Source organism: Anabrus simplex, chromosome 2 (assembly GCF_040414725.1).
Source record: "Anabrus simplex isolate iqAnaSimp1 chromosome 2, ASM4041472v1, whole genome shotgun sequence".
Classification (NCBI taxonomy): Eukaryota; Metazoa; Arthropoda; class Insecta; order Orthoptera; family Tettigoniidae; genus Anabrus; species Anabrus simplex.
Window position 1 is genome coordinate 170,420,508 of NC_090266.1, and position 22,972 is coordinate 170,443,479.

Genomic DNA, 22,972 nt, shown 5'->3' on the forward strand with positions numbered 1-22,972 from the left:
TGAATCGAAACTGAAAAGATATGGCTTCAAATATCACAAACTGGCATATTTACAGTTGGGGAAGAGGATGTTGAAAGTCAGTACATGTCGCTTCCAAGATGTGCTTTTTAGAAGAGTTTATCAGAACATGTACCATATGCAGAGCATAGTTTGCCTTCTGCATAACACCAATTAATATCATATTTTGAAAGGTCTTAAAGTCACACTTGTCTCTAGAGTCCAGAGCTCTTCTATCGTAACATCTACCCATTATACTGTTACGTGTTCAAGTGACTGTCAGCACTTGGTATTTCCTAGAAGGAATGAGTGAGTCAGGCTGGAGAGTTCCAAGCCAGTCTGAGGGCATGTGGCGGCCTCTTCTTGTATTGTGCTTTTCATCAAGCGTCTCCACGGATTTTCTGGAAGGCAAAACTAGAACGTTCGTATTGGCTGCACCCCGAAGATACTAGAACATCATCACCAGGTACATAAAAGCAGGCTTACCACGAGCAGGTAATTGTCGTCGTTTATTTGTTGGTGTTTAGTAGTTAAGTTGGTGCTGTTTTGTCGAGTGATATATGTTGAGTAGTAGAGAGAGTGGAGCAGTCACATCAGCTGACTGTGCAAGTTTATCGGGGTATGTATGGGGGGGAGCATGTTACCCTCTATAGTTTTATTACCAACAAGTATAACATGAATAGAAATTGTAACATAATCTAAAATATAAATTATTAAATCAACTAACATACAGTAAATAAAAATAAACTTAAACTTACCTTCAGGTTGAATATAAACTGAACATATTGCTTCTCCATACTGATTACGAGCTGTGCAAGTATATTCACCCTCATCGCCAGGGCCAATAGTATTTATGAGCAGAGACACCTTTCCAGTCTGTTCATCATATGACATCCGGTACTTGTTTGATTCTACAAAGAAATTGAGAAAAATATTTAGGTCACTCCACAATCCTGGACCTCCTATTAGTAGATTACATTTCTTTAGCATGGTGGTGACATTTTCTTGATGATTTCTCAAATTTATCAATTCTGTGGAATACTGTTCATCCCCATTGACAGTAAGATCACAAAGTTTGATATGAATGTTTTAGCAGAGCCAGGAATTACTGTTACCACGAAATTAAGGAGATGGTTAAATTTGTATATTATGTATGTATTTCATACTCTCTATAGTGACATAACATTAAATATGAATTATGAGGACAATTTCAAAAATGAAAGAGAATATTCGTATAGCACCCGAAATTATGTTATAAAGTATCATCATTATAAACTATTTGCATGACTGTTTCAACTCTTAGAAAAATTGTACATCTGAGAGGTAAAGACCAACATGCTACTTAGAAATGTTTAAGTGCCTATCTACAAAATTTAAGCTACAAGTCCAAAGCATCAATGGCTGACCAAGGACTGGATCCGGCCCATGATTTGATTCAGTCCAGCCTCTAAGAGTCAGAGTATTACTTTTATAAACATTAATTTTACTACTGAAACAACATGTGCAACATTTTACAAGTTTACGTCGTCTTGTAGTAACCATCGTAAATATTAATGTTGTTGAAAACTTTCTCCTTTATAGCTTGCGTCTGTATTCTGATAACTCCATTTAGTTATAGAGATTTATTACAAGCTCTCAGCAATCGTGATCATTCCCTGTAAGCTAAGCTTGGTAGACGTTACTGCTTCATAACACCCTGTTAGGTTTCAAGAAAATAGAAATAAGTCAATATGGTGTAAGTCTGCTAGTAACTAATGAATTTCCAGTAAGATATCTCCCTTTCTTATGGCAATTTAGGAAGAAATTGTACAGCAACAGACTCCTAGTAACAGTGTAAGCACTCCAAGGATTCCACAAAAATAGGAAGCATCCATATACAGGGAAATGCAAAAACAATTTCTCAGATGTTAATATCTCTTTTAAGAGTGGACACAGTGCAATACTAGTACAACTGCTACAAGCAATAGTAACAAATGACTAACCAGTCTAATAGTAAGTTAAAGAAAGCTGACGGTGAATAGTGAACATTCAAACTGTTACTTATTATACTAAATAAGCAAAACAAACTACGCTGATTCATTCTCTCCAAATGCAAACAATCTTAAAGAAATACATGATAAATATTACACAAAATTTTGAGAAACATTTAATAATAATGTTAACCAAAAAAAGTAAATGGCATCAGTCAAAATACTAACGAAACTTAACATCAAGAAGGTTATTTATCTTATGACAATAAAAATCCATTGGCACCGAGAATCAATTAGAACAAAAAGACTAGAGATATTCAATAAAAATAAAGTTGCAAATTAATTTAATAGAATGTCTCTTTTCAAAACAGTTTTATTCGGAGGCTGAAAGACATAATCAACAAAACTTTTATTAACATGAAAGTATAGTAATTTTATGATATGGATACTAGTCCACTATTTATTTTATTTGCCTATCAACAATGGTTTGTATCTCTTTACACAGAATACTCAAAGTGGGAATTAATTTTAACATTGTTAAAATTTCTACAGAGTAGCCTAATGTATGGAAACGAGTTTGATAAAACTGTACACTGTAGTGTAAAAATAAACAAGAGAATCAATAAGCATTTTGTTAGCCTCTTAGGACAGAATGAAATCACTGTAGCCACCTTATTATACATCATGAGGTACTGTATATGAAATCACCTACCAAGATGACAACTGCCTCAAAAATAACAGAGGGAAATCCACTAACTCACTCATTCAGAGTAAACTTCTGTCTTCCTTTCTTTTCTTTTTTCTCTCTTTTTGTGCAAAACTGGGCATTGAAACTATTTCTCCAATCAACTACTTATACAAAACTACATATTCTTCACCGAAGCATGCAAAATCTAAGACCAACTACTAATACAAAACTACATATTCTTCACTGAAGCATGCAAAATCTAAGACCAGAAACAGACCTCCACATACTAAGATATTGTATAAAATCTGCACTGCAATCTATGAATTAAAAATGGATTTCAAATCAATAGTTGCCAATATTTTAGAAATGTTATAATATTAATTTAATTAAATGACATGTGGCCTCCAGACAGGCCCTGGTGCAGGTCTTTCAAATTGACGCCCATGGGCAATCTGCACGTCTGTGAGGATGAGACACTATCTAGCATGAAATCTAATGTTAAAGATGGCACAGACACCCAGTTCCCAAGCCAGAGGAAATAACCAATAAAGTTTACAATCCCCAATCCAGCTGGCAACTGAACCCAAGACCCCTTTAGCCAAGGGCCAGCAAGCTAAACAATTAGCCACAGAACCAGACACTTTACTGTGTAAGTACCATACAGTTAGTAAGGCTCAAATAATAATCACACTGCAGCTTTCAAAGAAAGTCAGCTATCTTGTGGTGAGAAATGGAAAATTTCCCAACAACTACAGTATCTTAATCCATAAATGTTACCACAATTTTATAAATTAGTGTGTTTTTATCAATCAATAATAAATTATTCATGAATTAAATTAAACATAATATGTCACCTGGCTTTAGACAGATTTCTTTAAATCAAATCTGGCCTTGGAGTCCTACTGATTGCTGATTAATGATATTGTGTTACAGTGGAAATCAATGCATATGGTAGTATGTTTTCACAATCCTAATCTAGAAAATATGATGAGCAATTCTGAACTACTACCAAGGAAAGCATACTTACCAAGTAAAGGTGCTCCCTTTCTGGTCCAGGATACAACAGGCTTGGGATTCCCCCGAACTTTGCCCTCAAAGAGAGCATTTCCACCCTGTGCAAAGCGTGCATTACGAAAGATCTGTTCGAATACTGGGGGAGAAACATCACCTGGCCTGCTGCCAAATCTGAAAGAAAATAAAAAATTGTAATAACTTACATTCTGCAAAAATCACTTATAAAATTAACATTAAAAGACAGAACATGGATGAATATAAACAATTAAGAAGTTAATGAATATAAAGGAAACTATGGAGTATTGACCAAACAAAATGTGGAATCACAAGGTATCAAAAAAGTTTTCTGAATTGGAGAAGTTTTCCCTTAATATAAACTTAAATATATTTGTACATTTTCACTGATGACCTTGATTTTTGGCTCAATAATCATTATCGCTGTCACTGTAAATGAAGGTGATTGATCGAAACTGTCACCTCCAAGAGCAATGACATTTATATATTTTACCATACTTATTAACTTCTGAGCTGAACATTAGTTCAAAGTTATGGATAATTTATTATATTATTAACATAAAAGCACAGTGTGTCAAATACAATTCATTTCAGATCATTGCCATAAGTTAATGAGATGACAGGTTAACAAAACTCAGAACATAGTTCTCAGCATGGCTGTTTGATATATTAATCTACAATTTGAAGATTACTTAGGAAAAACATACTATATACAGTAACTACTGTCTCAAGTTACCAAGCAATGGTTTGTATTTTTAAGAGTAACAGTACAATCAGCTTTTCTAAACCACATCTCTACCTGTAAAATATTTGTTTACTGGTTAAGCTAACCTAGTGTATGGTGGTCTCTAAGGAATAAACCCCTTTCCTAGGAAGTGATTTCCCTAAAGAAAAATTTTGCATATTCAAAGTACAACTGGTCAAGAATAACATACACAAAAATGAACACTATGTTTGCTGGGCCACTAAAGGTGAACAGCAAATTTTAATTGTTATCCCTCTTGAATATGAAAAAAAAACATACAAACTGTTTTCCAGTCATTGACCGGGTCAGGGACGTAATGAATGAATCATATATAGGCTATTATTACGATGGGGTCGCCACTCCCAAAGTGATGTATATTAATGACTGATAGATGGTATGAAATGAGAATGGAGAGTGTTGCTGGAATGAAAGATGACAGGGAAAACTGGAGTACCCAGAGAAATTATCCCTCTTGAATGGTTCAAAATATAAATAGTATTTGAAACAAAGACTGAGGTGTACAACACAATCCATTCATATTTCTTGTTATCATATAATGATAATGGCAACAATTAAGAAGTTAAAATGTTTAGTATTTATGGAGGGAACATCAATATGACAATTGTAGTTCTCAACAATTTCTTTCTTACTTTAACGTTTAATGATAATTATGATTGAATTATGATATTTTAGGAGAGATTAATATATTTACTTTCCTTCCAACATAAAAATTGCATAGGCCTAAATTAGATGCTAAATTGTAGCATTAAACTCATAGAGAGCACATTTCGCTATTTCTTTCTTTCTGCACCACCATGTTTCCATCCAAAATATCCATACTCTGTTTGAGATTGGCTGGGTCTTCAAAGGCCAATGCCCTTCCTGTCACTACATGGTGATTCTTATTAAAAATCTCACCAGAAGTCTCCATGGGTGGAAGATGAGTGGAGATGAGTCACAAAACCAGCAAAACATACACTTCCACCCTCCCCCCCCCCCCCCCACTACCATCAATACCAACAAGAACAACAAAATCATCATAAATATCATTTGTTTTATAGTTCACTTTCAATCTCATGTAGTTCACTTTTAAATTATTTTTATGTGACCAAATAAAATTATGTGATAAGAAATATATATCGTTTATCTGTTTGTATTTCACCTTTTCAGCTAATACTTCATTTTTACCTTGAATGAGGAGTACAATGGTAAATTCCAGCTACAGCTTCAACTTTTGTCTGTATTTCATGCAAGTATCAGGTCAAAACAAAAAGAGTTGATATTTAAACAGAATGTGCAATAGAAGGAAAACAATGCAACCAATTCCTACGAAGAGGATGAGGAGAGGGGAGGTAGGTAGGAGGGGATCTCTGAAGTAGTTTCTGCACATATTCCCATAAAGTTAATTTAGAAAGAAAAAAATGTAGGAAAAAGTATTTTGAACAGTTCTGTTTGATTAATTTTCTGGTAGAATGACTATCACTGGTACATCTGTGGAAATCTGTTGAATCCATGAGCTAGCCAAGTGTACTGGTAAATGGTGATTGGCTGGGTTCACATGTTCACTTGTTGCCATTTTACCTGATAATGCTCAATGTCATTTATATCCAAGTTTCAAGGACATATTGGTCTGGGTCAAAATGTCAAGTCCAAGCAATTAAAAGTAATTAAGTCAGGCTGAGTAGCACAGACAGTACAATGCTGGCTTTCTGAGCCCAAATTGGCAGTTTGCATACTGGGTCAATCCAGTGGTATTTGAAAGTGCTCAACTATGTCAGTCTTATGCTGGTATTACTGACATGTAAAAGATTTCCCATAAGACAAAATTCCAGCATTTTGGATTCAATGAAAACTGCAGAACTAGTTAGTGGAAAGTAAAATAATAATAATAATATATATAATATGATATATTATTATTATTATTATTATTATTATTATTATTATTATTATTATTATTATTATTATTATTATTATTATTATTATTATAAAAGTAAGAGAGCTGTTTCTTTATTAGTGGCAACATTGCTGTGTACACCAGGAAACAGAGCCAGTGTTTCAAGTTTGTATATATGATGGGGATTAAATATAAACGAGATTTTATTTAAATTCATTTATTGAAAAACTCAAGGCAATTACAAATTATTTTTCCACATAGTTTCCCGCTTTGGAAATGCATTTGTCCCAACGTATGGAAAGCTTTTTGATGCCCTCATTGTAAAAAGAACAGGGTCATGTCACCAGCCAGTTGCGCACGAAGTCTTCAACACTCGCCTTCATCAAACCGTTGCCCTCCTAGAGCTTCTTTCAGCGGTCCAAACAAATGGAAATCACAGGGCGATAAGTCTGGGCTGTACAAAGGATGATAAGTGTAGTCCGGTGCGTTTCCTGTAGCTTGGAGACAGAGCTGCAGTATGGGGCCGCGCATTGTCGTGGAGGAGGATGACCTGTCGAATCGATTGGTCTCGTCTTTTGCGGCGATATGAAACCCTCACCTTGTTCAACAGCTCGCAATAGTAAGCAACAATGATTATGCGTCGCTCATGAAAAAAATAAATCAGCAAAATGCCTCGCCGATCGAAAAAACGGTTGCAAGGACCTTCCCAGCTCACAGTCGAGTCTTGGCTTTCATTGGTGCTGCCTCCCCTTTCCTCTGACACTCCTTACCGGCTTGTTTGGATTCGGGAGTGTAGTGGTGGACCCATGTTTCGTCGCAGGTGACGATCCGACTCAAAAATGCATCACCTTCTTCCACAAACCTTGCTGTAAGCCTCTGACAGACCTCCAAATGTCTCAAACTGCAGATTTTCGGTCAAAAGGCGAGGGACCCATCTGGAACACACTTTATGGAACTGTAGGTCATTTGTGATGATTGCTTGACAGCTCACATAACTGATTCCGACTTGTTCTGCAATTTCTGATACTGTCGCCCGTCATCAATAATGTCTTTAACCGCACGAATGTTTTCGTCTGTAATGCTGGTCCGAGGACAGCGATCGTGTTGCTGATTTTCCACACGTTCTCGTCCTTCCTTGAACTTTTTATGCCAGGCAAACACGCGTGTCCTTGACAATGTTTGATCACCGAACTGTACAGTCAATCTCTGGTAAATATCCGCCGCTGTAACTCCTGCACGAGCAAGAAATTTTATAATTATGCGTTGCGCAGTGGAGGGGTGCACCTGTTGCTCCGACATCGTGAGCGTTACTGACGAAACTGTGGGAAATATCTAACAGCACGCTCTCCCCACTCCTAACGGTCTCGCCTAACCAAAGCAGAAGCATGGGGCCAGTCCTACCAACTTTTGATGTTCAGGAAAAAATCCCGTTTATATTTGATCGACCTTCGCACATTAGGATGTTACCCAACTTATTTCGCAGCGCATGGACTCGTCCACCCAACGCTCCACACATGCACTGTGCTGAGAAGGATAGAGTCATCTGTGAGAGACCGGTCAAACAGTTAGACCCAATGAAAGTCAAAATTGCATCAGAACCCCAACAATGTGAAGGTAAAGGTGATCCTGGTGTATTGCTGTGATGGCGTTATGTCAACACATATCGTACCCCAAAGACAGACTGTGAATGCACAGTATTACTGTTCATTTTTGGATCATTTGCGACCAACGTTGTACAAGAAATGACAGCACTTTCTGCAAACGTCTCCCATCTTTTTGCAGGTGGCTGGATTATACACTTGATCGGGGTCAGAAGTTCTCTATCATCCCCCATACGGACTTAAGCCCCTGTGAGTTTGATTTGATACTAAAGATGAAGAAACCGCTGTTCCCGAAGTGCTGCAGGTGATATGACTGCTCCATTAGCACCATCCACAGAACAGATGCTGCTACAGAGATACTGTGGCTACCGCATCGCTGGCAGCGGATTCTTCATAATGCGAGGTATTTCTTCTGTACAGGTCGTAATTACGAGTTGCGCATATCTGCTACTTCTAAATTAGCCGGGTTGAGAAAGTGAAGAGCAGGTCTTCTGAATTCTAGTTGATGGGTTCGATTCCACTCAGTCTGATGATATATGAAGATGCTCAAATATGCCAGCCTCCTATCGGTAGATTTACTGACAAGTTAAAGAACTCCTAATCCCCCCCCCCCCTCAAAAAAAACTATGGCACAACAGCCTTGATTGGCTTTGGCCTAACAAGTGACCGCTGTTCAGCCCGGAGGTCTGCAGATTACGCGATGCCACGTGGTCAGCGCGACGAATCCCCTCGGCCGTTATTCCTGACTTTCTAAACCGGAGTCGCTCTTACGTCAGATAGCTCCCCAATTGTAATCACGTAAGCTGAGTGGACCTGACAGTGAATCGAACCCGAAGCCTCCGGATAAGAGGCATGCACGCTGTCCATAGATCGCAGGTAAAAGAACTCATGTCGGACAAAATGTCAGCATCTCGACAACTCCGAAAACCGTAAAGAATAGTTAGTGGGAAATGAGACAACAACATTATTATTTATTACCTCCAACTCATGAATTAAGTACACTAAGTCCACCCAGCTTTCACTCCTGTAAAGGAAGACCTATGTAAATATAGTTTCGTCCGAGAGCGACTTCTTTCTTAGAGAATGATTCAACTGTTCCAGTTTTGTTCTCGCGACCTAACATTCATTCCTCTAAGATTTCTTCTCAACTGCCACCATTTTAGTCTTGAATATGCTAATTTTCATATAGGCCCTAACACTCGTTCCACCTCTTTTGAAGCTTCTTGATTAAATTGCAGGTTTTTACCACAGTCCGTCATTAGGACCAGGTCGTCGGCATAGGAAAACCTGGTTGTTGTTACATTTCCACCCAACCAGATCCCTTCCTGCCATTTTATACCTTTCGGTAAATAATCCATGTATATTATAAAGAACAAAGGTGAAAGTTTACATACTTGTCTAAACAACTATTCTCAACCAAGAACGCATCCTACCATCAATTCTCACAGCAGTCTGGTTTGTCAAAGTTGCGTAGTAACTGAGTAAAAGTAATCGAATTATTGTAACGAGTACTTTTTAGTAATGTTATTGTTACCTGTAATCGTTACTTTTCACAAAAGGTAATGTTTACTCGTAATGTATTTCTTGAGATAAAATTGTAATCGTTACATTCTAGTAATCGAATTACATCGCATCGAGAGTTTGGAAACTTCGGAGCCCCACCACTCGCAAGGTGTCACGCCCATATACTGTCTGATCAAGCAAGCCAAGGGTATAAAGTCCAGGATACCGCGTTCACCCGTTGCCAGGTTTTACATGTAGACATCTTTCTATTTCCACCATTTTTTCTACCTGATTCCATAACTATATCTGCCTGGTTTCAAGCTGGGCATGGGGACAGGTCGATACTTCCTATGACCCAAGTATCAATCCTTTCCAGTCCTCACTGCTGTTCCTTTCTCTTATTAGAAATAACAGCATGTCGGAAGCGGTGTAGCTTGAGTTGACCGTAACGCAGAGGGTGCGGGCTTTGAGAGGGCCCCCGAAATAATAAGAAAAGGGCACACATCTATTCATGCCCAAGGACTTAAGTCCGCGTAGTGCCACGCCCGCCCGGTACTGTGGCTACGTTTATTTACTTGCAGCGTGTTGCGGTTACTGTTTCAGATGTAAATAATCGTGTATTATGAGTTTGCACGAGGTCGAGTATGGGACCGGAAGAAACATATGATGGCGAAGGGGTTAAGGAATTTCCATGTACCTCTTTAAATATTCTGAATTACTTGACCCTCAAAATAGGAGAACGTGAGTGTGAACTGCAACCTTTGTATGGGAACAATCATTTTGAAAGTTTCCAAGACAACATGTTTAGTCTCATTTAGTGATGATAGCACTTACAGTAAAGTCTCTACGCTTAAAACACAAAATGAAGTGATATGTTATTCCTAGCAAACTTTGTTATTGTTATCATTACAGCTTCACGTGAAAAAAAAAAGTAATTCCCTGCAGATGTGAAGTAACTGTGAAGTAAATGAATTGTAATTTTACTGATTACTTGTTGAAAAATTGCAAATGAGTAAAATATTTCTCAGGTAACAGTAATTTTGTACTTTTCCCATCACTGCTGATTGTCAACGTGTTGTAGACGCCTTTGGTTACCTGTAATAGTCTATCCCTAATTCCTGCTTGCTTGTTGTTTTAAGGGGCCTAACATCGAAGGTCATCGGCCCATCCCTAATTCCATAACACCTCAGAACGGCTAATATATTTTTCACTTGTATAGATCTCGCAATTTCCTCCTTAACGACTGACACGCTTTTGAAGTCCACACGGAGGTTTGTCATTTACTTTGGTTAAGAGGCATTTGCTATCGGTCGACAGCCATATACATCCGATTATTATCGGCGGGTGGTATTGCTTAACGTTTGAGTCATCGGTCGTTAACGAGAAAATTGCATGAACTTTATCCCGCACAGTAAAGTCGGACTGAAAACAATGTAAAGAACGTTCTTTAATTTTATGTGACTGTAGATATCGTGATTGTAATGAATTTTAAAATCATCTTCAACCTTTGATTGAAATACATTTACACCATTTCCAAGCTAGTAGCTTCATTCCAACTACAGCACAGAGTAGGGTAAGCTTCGGCTTAACAGCGACTATTATAGTTTTGGCTAGCCTTACAGCTCTATGAAAAATCCCACCTGTTAGGAAGGTTGGTTTTTATATAAATAAACACAATTAGACCAGCGTGATAATGAGAATGATTGAGATACATATACCATGGATATTTTCAGCTTACCATAATCTGATTTGCTGTGATAGACCAGACGAACGTAAAATTACGTCCTAATTCTTAAGTTTCATTACTGATCATACTGAGCAGAACTAAGTACAACAGCCTCCTACAATCGGTAAAAAAAAGCAAAGCAAAGCAAAGCAATCTCCGTACAGGCAATGAAGGCCCTTGGAGGGGTGGAAGGTAAAGGCTTCCACTATCCTTAACCTCGGCACTTGATGGGGTAGAGTAATTAGCTCTACGCCCGGCAGCCTTTGCTCCCAGGAATTAACCTGGTACTCATTTCTAATGTAGGCTGAGTGAACCTCAGGGCCATATGCACCTCCCGAAGGGGAAAACTCGTTTCTTAAATTTTACGACTTCCTGGCGGCGATTCGAACCGACGTCCTTCCGGGTGAACCGAGCACGCCTTTACCGCCTCGGCCAGGCAGCCCCTCCTACAATCGGTACTGAGAGAAAATATCTTGGGATCCACGCAAAGTGCTGAGATATATACGGAGTCGTGATCATCCTGCACAATATTTTGCAATATGACTCACCATGTCACCAGATCACCGTAAAGACTAAATTACACTGTGCGAGTTTACTAGTTACGCACCAGCGAGTAAAATTCCACGCGAGTGAGCATCTTGTAGCTAGTGCAGCGAATGTCGATTCAAAGGCTCCACACTCGATCACACGCCGGCCAGACTGCAGGCACAAATAATGAAATTGTACAGTCGCTAAAAAAAAGAGCACATAGTATTGTATAAGTTCCTTGCAGGCACACTTTTCTCAGAAACAATTGAATATATAGATACGTTTGTAGTGGGTATCCACAGGGCTTGTATTTAAATGGGAGGTGAGTTATATTTTGATCATCATCATCATTATCTGTTTACCCTCCAGGGTCGGTTTTCCCTCGGACTTAGCGAGGGATCCCACCTCTACCGCCGCAAGGGCAGTGTCCTGGAGCTTCAGACTCTTGGTCGGGGGATACAACTGGGGAGTATGACCAGTACCTCGCCCAGGCGGCCTCACCTGCTATGCTGAACAGGGGCCTTGTGGAGGGATGGGAAGAGTGGAAGGGATAGGCAAGGAAGAGGGAAGGAAGCGGCCGTGGCCTTAAGTTAGGTACCATCCCGGCATTCGCCTGGAGGAGAAGTGGGAAACCACGGAAAACCACTTCCAGGATGGCTGAGGTGGGAATCGAACCCACCTCTACTCAGTTGACCTCCCGAGGCTGAGTGGACCCCGTTCCAGCCCTCGTACCACGTTTCAAATTTCGTGGCAGAGCCGGGAATCGAACCCGGGCCTCCGGGGGTGGCAGCTAATCACACTAACCACTACACCACAGAGGCGGACGTTATATTTTGATAATAATTAAAATTAAGTCTGATAAAATATTAAATGCGAAGAACATACAATAATACCATGTACTCATTTTTTTAAACTATTATATACATTCACGCCGCCTCTGTGGTGTAGTGGTTAGCGTGATTAGCTGCCACCCCCGGAGGTCCGGGTTCGATTCCCGGCTCTGCCACGAAATTTGAAAAGTGGTACGAGGGCTGGAACGGGGTCCACTCAGCCTCGGGAGGTCAACTGAGTAGAGGTGGGTTCGATTCCCACCTCAGCCATCCTCGAAGTGGTTTTCCGTGGTTTCCCACTTCACCTCCAGGCGAATGCCGGGATGGTACCTAACTTAAGGCCACGGCCGCTTCCTTCCCTCATCCTTGCCTATCCCTTCCAATCTTCCCATCCCCCTACAAGGCCCCTGTTCACCATAGCAGGTGAGGCCGCCTGGGCGAGGTACTGGTCATACTCCCCAGTTGTATCCCCGACCAAGAGTCTGAAGCTCCAGGACACTGCCCTTGAGGCGGTAGAGGTGAGATCCCTCGCTGAGTCCGAGGGAAAAGCCGAACCTGGAGGGTAAACAGATGATGATGATGATGATATACATTCACGAACTCGAACGTGTATTCTAGAGAATTGAATGAATCATCAGTTGCTAAATACCGTTCTACCGTTCCCTGTTCTGTTACTTCTTCTTTATGGCAGTCGGGACTGCCATTCTCATTATGGTCTTGTTTCTTGATCATTCCATCAATCATCTGCAATTAAGCATCCAACTGGGTTCCGTCCAATCTCAAAATATTCTGGTACACTATTTAATGATCACGTTTTATCATATTTTCGTCGTCTTTCTACACAAAATTTTACCCACACTGTTCTAATATAATGTCCCCCTTTTCCGGCTCCTTTGGAAGTGCACCAACTACTTCTGTCGACAATTTGCAACCACTAAACATGCAGCGATATTACAAGCTGGGTATATTATACAAGACGAGTGAGGGTGCGCAATGTCTGTCCTGCATAGGAAAGTGCATTTGAGTTGTGGTGGAGGACAGCGTTGTATGTGGTGTGAGAGTTGTAGGAATGTTGGGGTTTGGGGACAACACTAACACCCAGTCCCCGAGGCAAGACAGTTTGCTGGGGCTGTGGCCACAGCCACTTTCTTCCCACTCCTAGCCCTTTCCTAACCCATCGTCGCCGTAAGACATGTTTATGTCGGTGCGACATAAAGCAAACTGAAAAAAAAAATTAACAGTTTCAGATTAAAATTCCTTGACCCGGCTGGTAACGCAACCCCGGACCCCTAGGACCGAAGATTAAGACGATGACCACTCAGCCATGGAGTGGAACAAATCGTTTAACTGACGAGTCCCAATGTCCAGTCATCCGGTACAAGGTTACCTTGCTTTGGCACCAAGTGCGGTTGTGCGGGAAGTCTACGACTCAGTTCAGGCGATCTTCGAAACCGCACGACAGTCTGTAACGAAATATGGGTTTCTTAGACGAACTGTCTAATGGAGTTATCCAGTGCCTCCTTCTCTGTTCCCTGTTAACACTCTGGTTTTTACTGCCGTGCACTTTGTAGTTCACCGAGAGAATCACCCATCACTAAGAGATGACTTTTGTTTTTAAGTCAGTCAGTTTATGCCGATACACTAGCACTATTTATTAAACGAACGTCTTTGGTTGTTCACTGTTAAAGGTCTCTTATCTGTTATGTAAAAATAGAAAAGTTGAATGCGCACTTAAGATGTCAAGTGTGAATGAAACCTATGTATAACACAATAGCACAAGCACACGGCTCTACACAAAGGGCATTAACAGGATGTAATCTGCAACCACTGCGATTCATTCTTCACTAACTCGGCTGGGAGAAGTGTATGAGGCGTTGAAAAGCAGCAGATACATGATGAGTTGTGTTCATGTCGTGATAGATTTTTCATCTCCCTTTATTTCGAGTGCAATGTTGTTCCGCACACTCCATTAACTGCTATTTATTGACCCCGAAAAAACGTTTTACAGTAGGATTGGATTAATACAGGAAGTATTTAAATACCGTTTACCTAAGATGCATGATGATGATGCAATTTGCTGTACGTCGCACCGACACAGATAGGTCTTGTTTAATTAAGAAACGACCTGACAACTTGCTCGCTTTATGCACACCCCATCGTGCTGTAGGACGAATCTTCGGACACGTTGTAACATAGGAATAAATAAATAATAATGCTCTTTGTTTAACGTCTCTTCAATTGTCACGATTTTAAGAGAAACCAGGATGTCGGAGTGTTGTCCCATAGGAGTTCTTTACCGTGTTTAAAGTTCGATAACCTGCGTGAATGTGGTATTTGAATGGGTGTGATTTTTATTACTGGTATGCATTTCTTCAATACTGTATATTCTGGGAGTTGTAAAAAGTGTTTTCGGCAAAATATGCATTAGTAGGTGTGACACTTAGGATTTGTTCAGGGCTCCGTAACTGTTTAGGGCGTCTCCGTTCAGTACCAGGATTATTGGAATTAGAGACCTCCTCCGCACTCGAGAACGACACATGAAGATGTCATTAATCGTCACATTATGTTGATAACACTATCTAGATATTACTCAAGAAGTAATTTTAATTTTAAGGATCCGTGCTGGGTCCTTTATTATTCAGCCTGCATATCAATGATATTTCGTCCCCACTTGTCCACTGTAAATACCATCTGCATGCTGACGACCTACAGGTATATTACCATACCAGTGTAGATAGTATATGCGAAGCGATCCAGCATATGAATACAGACCTACAACGACTCACAACGTATGCCAGAAACAATGCCTTACTCATCAACCCACGAAAGACCCAAAGCATAATAAATGGACACAAAAAATTACTATGTGCTCTAAATAGTAATCACAATCCTCCTCCAAGATTCGATGATCGAATACTCACAATGAGAGGAAATACATTGGACATGTTTCTGCATGGAGTTTACCATACTTAGAGGTGCAAGATGTAAGCTACAGTTACCAGTAAATATACTAATAAATATACTGAAACAGGTCTCTCTCTCAAATGACAATCGACTGCGCCGCCCGCAACCTAGAATGTACGAGGCGATCATCGAGCCACCTAGGCAACGCAGCCAGTCACGTGCACATCACGACAGCGTGATTGATCATTTTGAATTTGTTGGCTTATAACTGAGGTCCACGCCAGGAGAGCCCTGGATTGGATAACCGGTCGGACCCGGGATTTTAAATGCGTATGGTTTATTCCTCTTGCTCGGGGATATTTGTGTCCGTCTCATTACACTTAAAAGACAAAGGGCCGGGCTGAGTGGCTCAGACGGTTAAGGCGCTGGCCTTCTAACCCCAATTTGGCAGGTTCGATCCTGGCTCAGTCCGGTGGTATTTGAAGGTGCTCAAATACGACAGCCTCGTGTCGGTAGATTTACTGGCACGTAAAAGAACTCCTGCGGGACTAAATTCCGGCACCTCGGCGTCTCCGAAGACCGTAAAAGTAGTTAGTGGGACGTAAAGCAAATAACATTATTATTATTAAAAGACAAAGGCTATCTTCGTTTCTTATATTCGCCGCTAGAAGCCGCGCGTTTGGTGTCGGTCCAAGGGGTCTTCAAAACGAATCCAGTGCTATAATCAATGATTAATGTTTTTTTTTACAAGTTGCTTTACGTCGCACAGACACAGATAGGTCTTATGGCGACGATGGGATAGGAAAGGGCTAGGAGTGGGAAGGAAGCGACCGTGGCCTTAATTAAGGTACAGCCCCTGCATTTGCCTGGTGTGAAAATGAGAAACTACGGAAAACCATCTTCAGGGCTGCCGACAGTGGGGTTCGAACTCACTATCTCCCGAATACAGGATACTGGCCGCACTTACGCGACTGCAGCTATCGAGCTCGGTCAACAATGAAATGAAAGATAGAACTGAATATGCTATGGAACATCTCAAAAACCTCAATTAGTGCAATCTGGTATCACCGACAAACACTATGCGAGGTACGAGTAAAAGATGAACTTCGACATTTTAACTTACTGCATTTTTGGCCTATTTTAGTTACTCTGCAACGACATGTACCATGAACATATAGTCCACTTTCTCCGAAATGTACTGGATCGTTCTAAAATCTGGACTTCTTGCATACTGGTCGAGTTGAAATGCTAACTGGGAATTCGAATTCGGAACTACGTGGTTGCTAGACTTACGCCAGCAAATATCTAAAAAGAGGACTAATATTAGTGAAATTAATTTAATTGGCATGTCTGTTAGATCATACTAGCATCTTTTACTAATACTCGGGAGAGTTTTCTGAAATTCAATCGAAGCTCCTATTGTAGTCGATGGAAAGTCATGAACATGTCAGACCTGCGATATAACTCCAATCCCTACACATCAATCACTCTCTATAGACATTTGCTAAGCCCAATACAAATCAGTATTTAAAGAACTTCATATGGGACTATTCATATTGGTTCCAATAAAATGTATCAAATTTACCTAGATCATTATCACAGTGTTTCCAACACCACAATGCACAATCATAATCAATCATTATTCCCCAAAATCTTTGACAGAGAATTCTTACTCGATGAAGTATATGAGCAGCGTCCTAATGCTGATGACATGTCATCTTCTTGCTGAATGGCCTGCTGCAGTGCACCAATATACATTGAAGAGCAACTGAATACGAGAGGGCAACTATTTTGACGAAATGGCACTGTGGTCGGCCCGACGACTGTAGGAGTACGGCGTGGCAAGTGACTGTGATGTCGTTAGATCTCGTATTGGCCTTGTAGGCAACATTTCACCTTCTCACTCCCAGGTTATTAACCCTGCATATGGATGTCCCATCCCAGGTTATTCTGGATATTTTGACACTAGCTGAAATAGGCTAATATTTATTTTATATTTACAACTATTTACAAAGGTTTAGGACAAACATGAAATTAAAACATTCTCTCCTCACATTCTCATCGAAATTTCAGGACTGTGCGATAAATTTCCATGCAGGGGTGTACACCATAGGTGCATGCTGATTTTCCGCTTCCTCCTCCTCCTCCAGATAAATCACTCCTACTACCATTTTCGCCCGTCTCGTTGGCCGAATTGTCAGCGTACTGGCCTTCGGTTCAGAGGGTCCCGGGTTCGATTCCCAGTCGGGTCGGGGATTTTAACCTTCATTGGTTAATTCCAATGGCTCGGGGGCTGGGTGTTTGTGCTGTCTCCAACATTCCTGCAACTCACACAACGCACATAACACTATCCTCCACCACTATAACACGCAGTCACCTACACATGGCAGACGCCGCCCACCCTCATCGGAGGGTCTGCCTTACAAGGGCTGCACTCGGCTAGAAATAGCCACACGAAATAAAAAAACTACCATTTTCCACAGAATCATTCACTAAGATATCATCTTCACTAACCTCGTAATAGTCACACTCATCATCATTACCTAAAAATCTACAATATCATCTTCCGTCAAACTCTGCTTACTAGTGCATGCAGCCATCTAGCGCGACTACGGAATAAGGCAAGAACAAGAGAACCAGACCATACGACTAAATATGGGTCTACGAGAGGGCGCGAAATTTTAAATACGAGTTAACTCGTGGCTGGGACAGCGGAAGACACAGATTTCCAAGTTAACTCGGGAGCGGGAGTGAAACGGTTAAGCACAAAATGGGTAGGACTCAAGATCTCAACGCGTTTGATCGCGGCCTGATTGTCGGTCTCAGTTGTATGGGCCATTCCATCTCCGAAGTCATGCAGACACTGGGATTTTTTAACGACCACCGTGTCTAGAGTGAACCCTGAATTTGTGGATTCGGGAAAAACCGCCCCTCGTCAGGGTCGACTAACGTGGTTGTCATTGTTGGCTAGTTCGGGTGTTAACAGGGCATAAAAGGGTCGCAGTGCAGCACATGACTTGGGAATTCAATTATGAAGCGTGAGAAGCCATACCATTCTCCAGAACCGTCTCCTTGTAATGGGGCACAGAAGCCACCGTCCCATTAGGGTACCTCGGCTCACGGCAAAGAAACGAAGGATAAGAAAAGTTACCGGGGCAGATGATTCGATGTACCAGTTGGTACACGCTGATGGCAGAATATGAGCTCACTGCCAATCACACGAGGCAACAGATCCCTCTTCCCAGCAATGTTCAGTTCCGGCCGATAGTGGTGGTGGAGGTGGTGGTTGTTGTTGGACAGCTCATGTGGAATAAAATAGGATTCCAAGTACATTTGCCAATGTCCCTCACCGGTGAACGACATGGGAATCTGCTGTTAGAACGTGTCAACTCATTTGTTCACCTGCAGCTCCCTGCATGAGACCTGTATATATAGCAAGACAATGGAACGGCTTACAACTCCCGAATTGGAACCGACTGGTTCTTTTCACACTCAATGATCATGAGGATGTTTTCCTGGCCCTCAAAATCGCCCGACCTCAATCATATTGAGCATATGTGAAAGGCTGTCAAGAGCGATGTGTCCGACCAATCTCCGTGAATTATTGGAGACTGTCCAGCGATCATGGATCACCATTACTCCCCAACACTTCCAGTGCGTACCGGCATCGCCCTCTAGTATACATAAGCCTCCCCACTTTAAGAATACATGCGAACATCAAGAAGTTACTCACTTTCTCCACCGGAGCGCTGCAAGCGTAGCCAGTCAGAACGAGCGGCACGCAGTTCCCCACAGCTGTTAGGCCTACATTCTGATGATTTTCCTGTTGATCGGCTTACTGTTTAAGTATTTCACCCTCTCAAAACGCTCAGTCACTTCATCTCCAATATTTTTTAAGATACTCGGGATAAGAGTTTTGCGGATTTCCTGACGTAATTTCTCAGCATGATTAGAACTGTCGTTTGAGTCGCACTTTAAAACCTCCAAACTCTTCAAAACAGGCAGAACTACGGTAGTTAAAGTCGTACAAGCTCCTGTATTGACAAATTTTGCAGCTTCACACACGAAATCAGTAACAACGTTTATAATCCACACCAACCGTTCTGATGGATAGAAGAAGACATTACACCGATCTTGCTTAAAAATAATGTCCATTAGTGGAGAACTGCATTTTTCTTGTTGAATTAGGCTACGGCATGATAACAGTATGGTTATTATTTAGAATACTGTTATTTAATAACCAACAGTAAATAAATTTTGTAAAAGTGAGTATACGTACAATGCGGCTTGTGAAGATTTTGCAGGATTTCTGTCACTGTTCCTGGAATGTTAGGGATCACTTCCGATGGGACTGACTGAGATGACTTGACACAGCTAATAACATTCATCTCACGAGTATGCTGATTTCGCCGTTTCAAAGGAATTCCTATCTTCAAAATTTTGTTGAGGCAAGTACTACAACCCTTGAATCCAGCATGTCATTGTTGCCTGAAGTTCTCCTCAAAATGCTAAAGAACACTTCTAGGGAATCGCTGTTAAATACTCTAGTTAGCACAAAATGAAAGCCAGACGACAATAAGTATCGGATACAGAGAACTGTAGAACACGTAGTTAGCCGAATAGCCTCGTAAGTTTCATTGCTGAGAAAACTCGCTGCTTGCTCATGGCATGCTTCCTTCACATCCTTAAGATATACCAGAAACTCACTCTCCAACCAGTGAAGCCTGTCATCATCTGTGTTGAAAAAATGGACCTTGTCAGGGCAAAACTTAGCGTTGTTGTGACTGCTAACATCATGGATATTGAACCATTTCTGAATCATTTTCGTCAAGTATATAGTCGCTGTGCAATCTTAGAACAAGTGGGCTTTTGGATGTCCAGAACGTTTTTGGAGATATTCCAGAGCTGTTATTACTGGTGTAGAAAATGTGTCCTTCGCTCGTTTCACATTCATTTTTTTTTTTTTTTTTTTTTGTGTGTTGTTTGGGCTTACATGTTTTCGAGTCAGAAAGAGAACAGGTTTTACCACTTGACTTGCTTGCAATTCATATAAATTCTTCACGTGAGAGCCACTTATTGTGTCTTCTCCGTCAAACATGGTCTTCTCTAAAAATGTGTTTCTTACGTTCTTTAAAATGTGGCATTGGTCAATTGCAAGAAATAAGGGTCGGTCTTATGATTATCGGAAACTAGATGTATTACAAGAAATCCACAAGTCTCAATCTCTCTGATAACAGACAGTGTCAAATTATACAGTCCCTTGCCTGAAATTTGTTTGGTAAAGAAGTATGCGGCTGGAAGTCTGTACTTAGTGCATAACCCCGCTATCATAAAACAAAGCAAATTATTGGCGAGAATTTCAGATTCCCTCACATTCTTGACGTTCTTAATTTCGGATATAGTATTATCTGGGACAGATGTGGTTTTGTGACCAAAGAAAGTATCTAGCTTTTTGTCATATTGCAATTGTTGTTTTATTGCCATTTCATCCACTATCAAGGAACATATTCTTTCAGCCTCATTCAAACGTTCGAATTCTAAGGTTAATCTCTCTTTCACAAGGTTCGTAACTCCTGTGTCGCATGAAGTATCACCCAAATACCTGGACAAATGTGCTCTTGGAAGGCAACTTTAGTATATTTTTCCTAGCATACCTATAACCTTTGGGCGATATGCATTCCCAAACTATACTGTGTTTTACCGTGGATTCTGTCCATCTCGGAGAGCATTTCTCAAAATTCGCTATTTGCTCAAGAAGGAATGAAGACTTGGCATTTGAGGGATCATGCTCGGCTGTTTTAATTATTCGTGACAAGGCTTTATGATAATTATTGTTATAAATCTCCAACTCCGGATTAGTTTTATTCAGTTCGTTTTCAAGACGTGAAAGTTTAGCCCGCGCTCTCCACAGTTTTATTCGCAATTTATTTGTTTCTATTTTGAGTAGCTTCTCGTCTAAAATGTCGCACTGGACATCAACAGAACGATGAAAGTCATGATTTGCGGGACACTCGTGCAGGGAAACACCTGAAGTATTACCTTCGTCACAGCTTGGCTCAGTTGATTCATATTTCCGTTTGTTACCTTTGGCAATGACAATGTTTTATAATAGGTCTACGTTCTGCTTTGATTTGTTGGACTTTGTAAGACGGATAAGAAGGGAAAACAGAGGGAACAGCAGCATCCTGCAGTTTCTTAATTTTCAATCCAGGTCGATAGTCAGACTCACGAAAATGAAGGCTACATACCACAGAAGATCTAGAATTGAAATTGGGCCTGAAGTCTGCTCTTGATATAGTTTTAAGCCATTGTTCTCTGCGGTCAGTTCGGTTGGGAAATTCGTGAAATGATACTCCTTTCACTTTACTACTCCGGCTTGTGCAGCAAGGCACGCAGCAATACACCATTGCTATTGATAGATAGAAACCTGCAATAGGACATTAATATGCCAAGTTAATGTAGCCTATGGCAAGATCGTAAGCAAAACTAATTAAAACAAATATGTTACGATAGCCTTCAGTGAAGTAAGAAATTATATTAAAAGGGTATGAGAAACTCGAACGGTGCGCGAGATTTAAGCATGCCTTGTAATTACTTCTTTTAAGGAATTACTGAAGCCTCCGTGGCTCAGGCGGCAGCGCGCCGGCCTCTCACCGCTGGATACCGTGGTTCAAATCCCGGTTACTCCATGTGAGATTTGGGCTGGACATAGCAGAGGCAGGACAGGTTTTTCTCCGGGTACTCCGGTTTTCCCTGTCATATTTCATTCCAGCAACACTCTCCATTAACATTTCATTTCATCTATCAGTCATTTATCATTGCCCCAGAGGAGTGCGACAGACTTCGGCAGCCGGCACGTTTCCTATCCTCGCCGCTAGATGGGGGCTTCATTTATTCCATCCTGACCCAGTCGAATGACTGGAAACAGGCTGTGGATTTCCACTGTCATAAAAAAAATGACTACCATTACATACCTTCTTATGATGAAATAAATAGTCTGTACTTCCGTAATATCACAACTCAACACAATCTCAGTAAACTACATAAAGAAACGACACTCGACACATTGTTTTCTCCCTCTTTCTTGTTCTTCCTAACGTGCCTTGAGCGCGGGTCTCGTCCACGCCTCTAGCGTCACAGCGGCCAAAGAAGAACGCAAGCCGAGCGAAGTGGGAAGGCTGAGAGGTATACTAGAGGGCGATGGTACCGGCGCACTACCACCGACATTAGGACAAAAGAGGATGGATGCTACACGTTATTATCCAGGTATCTCTAACTCAATTCCTCAGCAGTGCGTATACTGTAAACTCGGTTTAAGGCACTCCAATCACAAATATATCCTTTCTATTTTGATTTTTTTCGCACTTTGTGCTGTTTTTTAGTTTTAAGGGTATCTTCTTTGATTATAGTGAATAATTAGGTCATAGTTTGGAGAACCGTCCCTCTTCAGGTCATTTTGCCATGTTACCATATTATTATAGGACATTACGTCTGAAAACCTTAAGTAGTAGTTTATAGAAATATTAAAATAAAACATTTCAGCATAATTTAATTTTG

General features: G+C 40.7%; 1 protein-coding gene across 1 annotated transcript in view; it reads right to left on the reverse strand.

Moving 5' to 3' along the window:
* Positions 1 to 22,972, reverse strand: part of sls (sallimus) — a 281,400-nt gene that overhangs the window by 194,694 nt on the left and 63,734 nt on the right. Inside the window, exons 3-4 of the mRNA XM_068226121.1 lie at positions 3,683 to 3,840; positions 756 to 908 (exon numbers count right to left, since the gene is read on the reverse strand). Coding sequence (XP_068082222.1) covers positions 756 to 908; positions 3,683 to 3,840 — 311 coding nt within the window. The remainder of the gene's footprint in view (positions 1 to 755; positions 909 to 3,682; positions 3,841 to 22,972) is intronic.